This window comes from Antrostomus carolinensis, unplaced genomic scaffold, assembly GCF_000700745.2.
Source record: "Antrostomus carolinensis isolate BGI_N321 unplaced genomic scaffold, ASM70074v2 scaffold9502, whole genome shotgun sequence".
In the NCBI taxonomy this organism is placed as follows: domain Eukaryota; kingdom Metazoa; phylum Chordata; class Aves; order Caprimulgiformes; family Caprimulgidae; genus Antrostomus; species Antrostomus carolinensis.
In genome coordinates, this window is record NW_010300149.1 from 11,006 (window position 1) to 21,749 (window position 10,744).

The 10,744-nt window shown below is 36.8% G+C and overlaps 1 protein-coding gene across 1 annotated transcript in view; it reads left to right on the forward strand.

The window, feature by feature from the left end:
- Positions 1-10,127, forward strand: part of LOC104521125 (mediator of RNA polymerase II transcription subunit 23) — a gene marked incomplete at both ends in the record, with an annotated part of 20,432 nt that extends 10,305 nt beyond the window's left edge. Inside the window, 6 exons of the mRNA XM_029083763.1 lie at positions 4,797-4,997; positions 6,392-6,535; positions 8,067-8,212; positions 8,771-9,016; positions 9,256-9,398; positions 9,953-10,127. Of these exons, the coding sequence (XP_028939596.1) occupies positions 4,797-4,997; positions 6,392-6,535; positions 8,067-8,212; positions 8,771-9,016; positions 9,256-9,398; positions 9,953-10,127 (1,055 nt within the window). The remainder of the gene's footprint in view (positions 1-4,796; positions 4,998-6,391; positions 6,536-8,066; positions 8,213-8,770; positions 9,017-9,255; positions 9,399-9,952) is intronic.
- Between the last annotated feature and the right edge of the window lie 617 nt (positions 10,128-10,744).

Sequence of the window (10,744 nt, forward strand, 5' to 3'; positions counted from 1 at the left end):
CCCCAGCCACTCCTCCCCAAGCCTGTAGCGTTGTGTGGGGTTGTTGTGACCCAAGTGCAGGACCTGGCACGTGGCCTTGTTGAACCTCGTGCAGCTGGTTGCAGTCCATTGATTCAACCTGTTCAGATCCCTCTGCAGAGCCTTCCTACCCTCAAAGAGATCAACACTTCCACCCAGCTTAGTGTCATCTGCAAACTTACTGAGGGTGCACTCAATCCCCTCATCCAGATCATTGATAAAGATAGTAAACAGAGCTGGCCCCAACACCGAGCCCTGGGGAACACCACTTGTGACCGGCTGCCAACTGGGTTTAACTGCATTCACCACAACTCTGGGCCCGGCCATCCAACCATCCCAGATCAAACCATCTCTGACTTGTGTAAAAAAAAAAAAAAAAAAAGTACAAATCCATCTTTCCTGTTAATCTTGCAGAGAGAAAGATGAAAGTAAAATTTGTTGTTTATGGGTTGCTATGTTCCTTTCAGTATTCTAAGTTTTGTTGTGTGGTGAAGTTTTCTAATACCTTTATCAAGTGTATGGCTTTAAGTCCAGATGTAATAGTACAGACTTCAAAATGTTTCTTCTGTTGGAGGCCGGGGATTTTTATTTTATACTACTGTGCACTTCTGTGTGGGACAGTACGTTCTCTTGTATACTTGTTTGAACTGGTCTATAGGAAGTAGAGATTTAAATTGTATTTTATAATGGTTTATGGTTGGACTCGATGATCTTAAGGGTCTTTTCCAACCTAAATGATTCTGTGATTCTTTGTTGATTTATATTCTGCTGTTAGATGGGGTGATACTCTTAATAATTGTCTTCTAAATAATTTGTTGAGGTATGTAACAATCTGGATTTTGGAAAATTATTAAACAGTTCAAAGTATCTTAATACACTGATGCCAAATTAAGATTCAGTTTAGGGATCTTACAGTTGGTTTTTAAAATTGAGCATTAGTAGTGTCGTCAGGACACACTTTGAACATTTTGGCTTGTGTCTTTACCTTCTCTGTATGTACAGACTTGCATGAAGAATAAAATGCCATTTTTGCTTGCATAGTTACAGTCTGGATTGTATTGCAGTCCTCTAAACAATGAAAAATCTTGTTAAACTTTGGTTTTTATAAGTTGGGAAATATTTGAAAGAGATCATTTTCATGGGTCTTGTTTCTTCAAGTGATGATCTGCAGCTTTGAGTAGAAAATTATCTATACCATACTCTGTTCAGGTGAATGTGTAGTTGTAGCTACAAACCAGAATAGTTTGCTTGGGGAAAATGTTGTTTATTTCATGTCTGTCCATGCATTGTGTAAGCAGAATCATTAAGAGAAAGGAATGACATAATGCATTATTAAAAAAACAACTTTCCTTTCCCTTTTATTTTTAAAATATTGTAAGTTGATGCTGGGAACTTACTGTCTGATATTATTAGTGTTAACATGGCAAAGTACTTAAATTAAGGGGTGTGATTATTTTTTAATATATTTCTGATTGTAAAAAGTGTGTGTTGAGAACATTGAGTGCAACTTTCTTGTTGAAACTTACTCTGTTTTTTAGTGAGGAAAGCTTGAAAACTTCCACCGAACTTGGTAGAAATAGAATCAGGCATAAACAACAAGCTTTAAGGTTTTGTGTCTTGGGAGCATACAGTTTTGGGAAATGGAAGTGAGAGAGGGGCTGTAGTTCTGACTTGTATTAACTGCTTCAGGCATTTAACTTAGACATTTTGAATTGGACTTTTGGAGACACCATTTACTCTTGCAGGCATCTTGGACTCTCAGATTTGGTCTTCTGGATGCATTTCTAGAGTGTAGGTTTTTATTAAATATTTTTGAGCTAAATGTTGTGTACTTGAAATATTAAAAAACTGTAATAGCTTGCAGCTAGCCTTACTTCTTTCTTTTAGGGAACACTTTTAACTCTACCTGACCTCCTCCTCCCTCAACCCACCAAAAAAACCCAACCAACAAAAAAAAACCCACAACAACCCAAAACCCAACTGAAAAAATACCGCTAGTCCATCAGAGGGGCTGACCTTGGGAGAAATTTTAGTATCAAGTTGTCACGGTAGTGCTTTTCCCCTGCCTTGTATTTCTTTATGGTTCAATAATGTTTTCAGTGAGATTATATATTTGTCAGATTTTAAATATTATTTTCAGGGTGAAATGGAGAATATGTATTTATATAACCAAATTACAAAAATCTGAATAATATTATCTTTAAGAAAAAAAACCATAGTGGTTTTGAATGCTGTATTTTTCCATATATAAACCAAAACAGGTTTTTTTTGTTTTGTTTTGTTTAAACCATACCAAACATGAATTCCTACTTATTTGTGAGGAGAATCAACTCTCACCTGTATTTTTATCTCAGTGTTTACTGAGATGTTCTTTTAGTTATGAGTAATTAATAAAACAAGGCCCCAATCCTGCAAATTCATATGCAGCACAGTATTTTATTTCCAAGTGCTCCAAAACCATAGATACAAAATTTGTGCAAAAATGTATATTCACTTGAAATACAGAAAAAAAAAAAAAGCCAGAAAATTAAATTAATGGAGATAGAGTGTGAAGTACTGCTGTATTTCTTATTGAAAATTGTTCTTAAAGCAATAAAAGCCTGATTTTCAGAATAAAAGAGTGAATTTATTTTTTTTAATTTCCTGGCTCCTAAACTTTTCCCAATCTTGGAATTATTCAGTATAGTGAAAATTCCTACTGGAAATTCTGGCTTTCTTTTTAACAGTAATATTTTCCTGTTTTATTCTTTGAATAACTTTATTCTAAATTAATATAGCCTAACATGATTAGGCTTTTGGACATTAACACAGTGCTTAGCAAACTATTAAATTTCAAGCCCTGTACGTAATAGTTTTGCATGCTGGATTATAAACTAGTCTGTAGTGTTGTCTGTTGCACCCTGCTCTGCTTCATAATTAGTTGCTTTGGGATGGGGGAGAAAAAGGAACCACGAAACCCCAAAGTATTCTCCAGCGGTGGCGTTAATATTGCTCTCTGTAAACCTGTAACGTGGTTGATCCGCGATATCGGCGTTGCGTACTGGAAGAGAAGGTGAAACAGTAACCGGTGCTTTCTGGTTTAGTTAGAGGTTTGCCTTAAGCATGCTTCCAGAAAGCACAGCTGGGATTGTAGCTTTCTGCAGTTTTGAGCTGGCAAAGAGCATGCAACAGGGGATGCTGTTCAGCATATTTTGTCAACTTCTCCTATTCTTGCATTTTATTTTTAGTTGAAGAGAATCTCTTTTTTTTTCATGGCAAAATATTACCATCCGTGAAGGATGGTAATATTTTGCCATGAAGCATCTCCTTTCAGCATCTCTCTTTCCTTTTATTATTTATTTCTTTGTTAATTAAAAGGGGTTTTTTAGGCTGCCTGGCTAGTAAGTGAAGGAACTCATCTATGGCATCCTTAAAATGTTTTATGAATATTTGGGTGACCTTTTTAAACTTTTTCACATGCACCTTTTTGCCTCTAGAAAGGGATACTGTGTTTTCATGATTAGTGTTTGAGCAGCTCAGTTCCTTTTCTTTTGTATCATTAAAGTGATAATATTTTCTTTAAGGCTGCATTATGTTACAGGCATCGGGTGTGGAAGAAAAAATAAAATAAAAAAATGTGACCATTCCTGAATTTAGACTCTAATGAAACAAACAGAGGATAGATTATTTCTGAATAATCTAGCACTGTCTGAAATAAGTTAAATTCCACACAACTTTTTGTCCTTATTAATAGTACTTTGTACCAGTATAACTATATGAATGCAAGGTTGTTGCACTGAGTAATTTCATATGTGACATTACACTTGATGGTCTTAAATTTAAGATTTATAATCTGAGTTCCAAACCACTCGTAGTGGGTGTGCTTTCTGTACATCTATACTAACTTACATATCTGAATGCATTCCTTACTTGATCATTATTAAAAGTCATCAGGGAAGGTGTGTATTTTAAATTATTTCTGTGTTTGCATAGCTCACTATGGTGGAGATTGTGATGGCAGTCTGAATCTAACATCTAAAGAGCTCATCACTATGAGATGTAATTTCTGTTCTACTCACAATATGTAGAACATAACCACTTTTATCAGGTTAATTTTCAAGTCTTCTTGATTTTGTCTTGTCCCAGGTGGTGCTGTTTCAGTGGAACAGCACTGAATTATAGGGGTATTAACCAGATGTTATTTCTGCTGCTAGTTGTAGGTGAGCCCAAAATGAGAGTGAAAAAGAGAATAGTAATTAAACACCTATATTTTGTATTGGCATGTTTTCTCTGGGTTTGGTGATATAATTGATATATCTTTTTCCTTATGGTAAGTGACTCCTATTTTTGAAATGGACTTTAAAGGAGAAAAGAGGGAAGGGAAAAAAAAACAAAACAACAAAACCCAAAGCAAACAGAAGAACCCCCACCAGTGCATTAAAAAAATGGAGTTTGTTTTCCATTAATGCAAGATCAGAGAAATAACATTCTGCATGAATTTATTAAAAAGCACAAATGAAAATCCCAGATGTGCATTGATGATCTGTGTTTTGGAACTAAGCAGAGAATTGTGTAATGTGTGATAAAATTTAAAAATCACCATGTGATGAAATGTAAAAATCATTGTGACCTGTAACATAGTGCAGCTTTAATACACTGGCTTATCCTTAACTTGAGTTCAGACTTCATTTCATGCTTCCCAGCCTTCTGTCAAAATACTGTACTGTAACTGCAACTGTTCAAGTTCCGTAGTTAATGGCAAGGCTTTTGGAATACTGTATCTGATCTCTGCCTTACAGCACAAGCAGCGCTGCCCTGTGCTGGAGAACCAGCTGGTGGATCTTGTGGTGTATGCCATGGAACGGTCTGAGACTGAAGAGAAGTTTGATGATGGTGGAACCAGTCAGCTTCTGTGGCAGCATCTCTCCAGCCAGCTCATTTTCTTTGTGCTCTTTCAGTTTGCAAGTTTTCCTCATATGGTCCTGTCACTCCATCAAAAGGTAAATTGTTTGTATCGCTCCCACTTGGTAGGAGAGATTTTAAAACCACAACTGCTGTGTAGCAGCAAGTAAAAAATTCTCAAGTTATGTTGCTGCAAGCTAGATCTGTTTCCAGTGTATCCAGTTAGAGCTTGTTGCATTTTATTTGGACTCAAAATGTGCTAGTAACTAGTGTAAGGAGATTAACTGGCATAATGCAGAAAACCTGAGTACTGTGCTGTTGCATCCAGTTTACAACCAAGCTTCAGAGGGAACGCCCTGTTGAGTTTGTGAGATAAAGAAACAAGCTGTGTAAATGAAAGAACTTACAGTTTGTTTGTCTGATCAATCTAATCAAAGCAATCTAATCAAAGATCATTTGTCCAATTACAGTGATACTGGCAGTCATAGTCCAACGTTATTATTACTTCCTAATAATAATTTGGTTAAAACTGATCCACTTCCTAGTATTTACCCTTTTCTGTGGTGCTCAGTGCCTCTCTGAATTCTAAGGGTGGTGGTTCCAGTCCTCCATAAGAAAAGAGCAAGGTGGGGTTTACAGTAAGTCAGCAACATCCTGAGCTATTTGCTGAGAGAAAGTATGGTGTTGATGGAAGGAAAGGGATGTTCTTTCTCTTCATTATAGGATTAGTTTGTGGCTATTTAGATAGTTTCTAACATGCACTACACATTGCTTCATCTTCATTTGTCCTCAGTTCCATGTTACATCAAAATTTACTATGTAAGTTATGTTTTACTTGTGATGGATTCTAGTTCTCTGCTCTTTTTGGTATCCCTGAAATTAGTTTTACCAGCATTGCATTCCTTTAACCACTGTTAATGAAGCATTGAAACAATAGGCACTATACAACACAATTGCACAAATCAGATCTAAAACAAAAGCAAACTAAATAAGAGTAGAGGTTAAGAGTAGAGTACTGGTTATTAGAGAATTGCTATTACAGATAAAGAAGTTAATGGATCCAGATGAAGAAAGCCCAAGTTGTTCTGGTTCAGAGACTTTCTTTATAGACAGAGTTAGTATAAAACCTGTAGCCTGGTGGTAGCAATGTCATTATTGTACTTGACCACAGGGCTACATGGTGACAATTTAAGTCCAATATTTAAGAGTTGCTAATTTTTCAAAACAGTGATCCTCAAAAGCTAAATACATTTTAAATCCTACCATTAATTGTTGTGGCCCTCCCAGAGTCCGTTTCTGTGTTAGAAGTGATGTACCTATTTGCCATCTTTCTGAAAACACGACATACATTTCTGTCTTAAGTCCTGCTATAAAATTCCCAGTAATCTCTGCTGGAACTGATTTAGTCTGCCCTTCTACTTTTATAGGAATCTTAGAGTGATTTTTTTTCTTCTGCATGCAGTATTTGTCTGTTACTGAGTGTTTTTGACAGTTGGCAGGCCGTGGTCTCATTAAAGGAAGAGACCATCTGATGTGGGTGTTACTCCAGTTTATCTCTGGCAGCATCCAGAAGAATGCACTGGCTGACTTCCTCCCAGTTATGAAACTTTTTGACCTTCTGTATCCTGAGAAAGAAGTAAGTCTTCTCTCTGAAATTAAAAGTTTTATTGTTAGTTCAACCTGAGACCTTCATATGTCAATATTACTATAATTTTGGAGTCAGTGTTACAGCAGTGTGCTGCATAGTTGGAGAGAGATGTTTCATAATGAAATGAAAGTTTTCAGGATTTCCTAGCCATGTTTTTCCAGTAACCGCATTTCTGTAATGTTTTTGGGGGCGAAAGAGACTTGTGTTAACTCACTTTTTTTTGGACTTCGGTTTGACTAAGGTTTTGAGGAGTTTGTTAAAGCACTGAGGATACTATTATGGGATAATGTTGTGGAACTTTATTGTTAAACCTGAGCTGTAACAAAATAATAACACTGAGAGATACTTTCAGGTGCAAAGAACTGAACAAGGCACTTTGCATTGTTTTGTATTAATAGTTACTTTCAATTTATTGTGCGGTAGCAAATAAAATCCTAGTAATGCTTTGTATACTCCTCTAGAGTGAAGGTTCCTGAGGAAGGGGGTGTTAAGGGAAGTTCTTAAACTTCCATTGTGACAGTGCTGTCACCATGAAGTCCTGATTGCTTGCTCTTATCATAGTGCCTTCTATTTTGGGTCAGTAGATATGTTAACACAAATGTGTGTACCAAACTGATGTGTAGCAATTTTTTCCTCTTTTAAGTTAGTTCTCACCCACAAAAATTCTTCATTACAATTTGTTTCATGAGTTTGCAATTGTTTTTGTCTGCAGAAAATACAGGAAGAGTGGTGGGGCTATTTAACTGTAGCGATGGGCTCTGAGTTACACTTACTTAAAGTGTTTGTGAGACTTGGGCATTTCTGAGGATTCCATTTCACAGATGGTTTAAATGTTATCTATGGCTGTTGCTCCTAAAAGGATCTGGCTTACTTGCCCTTTGATTATGTGTTGCCGCTGTCTCACTTGTGCTATCAGTGGTGCTTGTGCAGTAGTAACTGTACCAGAGGGAAAGAAATGTTGATGTTGGCAAAAAGAGAACCAGAGTGCCTTTTCCAATGGCAGTAATATGCCTGAGTCTGTAGCCAAAACCTTTTGAATTTTGGAGTGTAACTGTTCCTTTTCATAAGAAATATATTAGTCTCTAAGTGTAATGGTGATGCTAGACAAGTTAGATTTTTCAGAAAATATTGGTGAACCACTTTGGTATGGAAACTCATACCAAAATTGGTTTCTACATAATGTATAAGTGTGAGGCTGAGAGTAAAAGTATATGCTTTGTAACTATATATGTCTTGAATTTGTGTGTTCTAAGCATGAAATTTCATTTGCTGAGGTCTTACATGATTTGCTTTGGGGGTTTTTTTTCAGAATAATTACTGAGGTCCAGGTCTCTTCCAGAGCTCTTGGTTTAAAAGTACATACTCAGATGAGGGTAGAATCTGTTCTTTAAATATGTTACTTATGGTGTTTGTTGCAAGTCAGAAAAAGAAAAGCTTCACTTGTGAATGCTGGCTGTCTAAGTTGGTTTTCTGTACATCAGTGCATGCAATATGTCACATTCTTATGTTCTTTCTTTAGTATATTCCTGTACCTGACATTAACAAACCCCAGTCAACTCATGCTTTTGCAATGACCTGTATTTGGATTCACCTGAATCGGAAGGCCCATAGCGACAACTCCAAGTTACAGATTCCCATTCCTCATTCTCTTAAACTTCACCACGAGTGAGTTTTTGGGGTTTTGTTATGTTTTGATTTGTCTCTAGACGTAATGGAATAGGAAACTCCCGAGTCTGTGTTCAGAATGTATTGTGTGCTGGGATGCTCTATAAGGATTCTCAAAGAAATGAAGCAGGACTGAGAGCGAGCTCAAAGTCAAAATGTACTATTATCGTAGAGCTAATGGAAATAATATATTACATCTCAAATTAATAAATCTTTTTTATTTATGTAGAATCTGAAAACAAATTTACTATTTTTTATTATGCTGTGGTTTGGAAAGGGTGGATAAGCAGTACATTGGGTTAAGTTTTGTCTGGAAAGGTGATTTTTAAAGTGTATTTTTTCCTGAGGCATTTCTCTGATATGAGAAAATCATAACACAGTGAAACTGTGGCTTAAGATGTAGTCATCTTGATGGTGGTGCAATTCATAGGTGTTTTGGTTTTTCTACTATCTTACAGTGGATTTTTGACTGGGGTTACTGTGGCTGTAATCCTGGAATGCACGTGTATTCTCCTGCTTGTTTCTTTCTACTTAATGTTTAATCTCTTTGTCACACAGGTTTTTGCAACAGAGTTTAAGAAATAAAAGCTTACAGATGAATGACTACAAGATTGCCTTGTTGTGCAATGCTTATTCAACCAATTCAGAGTGTTTCACTTTGCCAATGGGTGTACTAGTAGAGACTATTTATGGAAATGGCAACATGAGGATAGCTCTTCCAGGGACTAATTGCATGGCATCAGGATCTATTACCCCATTGCCAATGAACCTTTTGGACTCCCTCACAGTTCATGCCAAAATGAGGTACAGTATGCAGCTAGCATAACTGTAAATCTGCGTGTAACTAATTATTTTAACCTGTAAATTTTTTTAATGTAATTATTTTAACCTGTAAATCTGTGTGTAACTAATTATCATCAGGAAAGCTTTCCTGTGTCGAGACATGTAATGTGTAGCTCTATTGATTTACTTAATAAATTTCTTAACTTTCAAGTCCTTAGTTTTGATTGAAAAATACTTTCTTTCTTTCTTTCTTTCCTCAGTCTGATTCATAGCATAGCTACAAGGGTAATTAAGTTGGCTCATGCAAAATCTAGTGTGGCCTTGGCTCCTGCTCTTGTGGAAACCTATAGTCGCCTGTTGGTTTATATGGAAATAGAATCCTTGGGCATCAAAGGCTTTATCAGTAAGAAAGAAAACCTTTATTCCCCCCCCTTTCCTTTTGTTCAGTTGCATTTTCTTCTAATGGCAATTAAAGACCGTAGTAAAAATGAAAATCTAATGATGCAGCATCTTGAATACGTGTATACATTATTGTAATATAAAATAAATTGTAGTAGTTATCCTACTGCTGCATTGGATTTCAGATGAGTGTGCTACTGTCGCTTTATGCCATCACTTGTATGGTCAGGACCTTCCTAGTTAGGCTGCATTGTGCAAAAATATGCTTAATGGAAAATCATAAACAGTTACTTATTTAGACACAAATGATATTTAATTGCACTTGTTAAAATAATTTGCATGTCTGCTGTGTGTATTCATTCAAAAGATTATTGAGATCTACGCATATGCAGCATCTTCAGAGAGTGCGTGCACATGCACTCTTTAGAGGTAATAGAGTTTTCAAATCAAATACCTGACTTGCAGCTCTATATCACTGTCTGTCCACAGTGTAGTCTGTAGTTGTATTTTAAAGTGTAATCACTTGGAAAACTTACTTTACAAACTCTTTTTCTTAAGGTCAGCTCCTGCCAACAGTGTTCAAATCTCATGCATGGGGAATTTTGCACACTCTGCTAGAAATGTTTAGCTATCGGATGCATCACATCCAACCTCATTACAGAGTCCAGCTGCTCAGCCATCTCCATTCCTTGGCTGCTGTGCCACAGACTAATCAGAACCAGCTTCATCTGTGGTGAGTAGTGGTTACCATATTTAACCATAATCTCAGATTCCTCCTTCGTCATATGTTGAAAGCTGTGTGAGAAATGTGTTTTAAATGGGACATAAGTACCTCCCAGTCTTAATTGTGTGGCTAAATGGTTTTGTGATATCTCAGCAGATCATGTTTCAGAAATACAGTTAGATGTCAGCAGTAGTACTCTGCAGAGTTGCATGAGGCAGCCTCTTGCACAGACATGGTAGCAGTGTCACAGGTCAAAACACAGTAATGTGCCCCAGGACTGTCACGTCTGAAAGTGTCGGGCAACTGTTGAGCTTGTACTAGAGATAAAGGGCAGTGCCTGATACTTGTGGTCACAGTGGCTTGTCTGCCAGTGGGACCGTGCTTGCTTACTGCTGTAGAGGATGTTTTAATTCCATTACAAGAATGAAGCTGGTTCCACTTAATTCTTTAGTGAAGTTAATTTTCAGTCAGATCAGAGAAACAGTCTGATTCATCCTGCAGCTGTAAAGGAGCTGGTGCAAAGCGAGGGCGGCAGTATGTGAACATGAATAGAGATGAAAGTTTCACTTCCATTGGTGTGTGCCAGCATCAACCACACATAAAACAATGGCTAATTTGGGTACAAG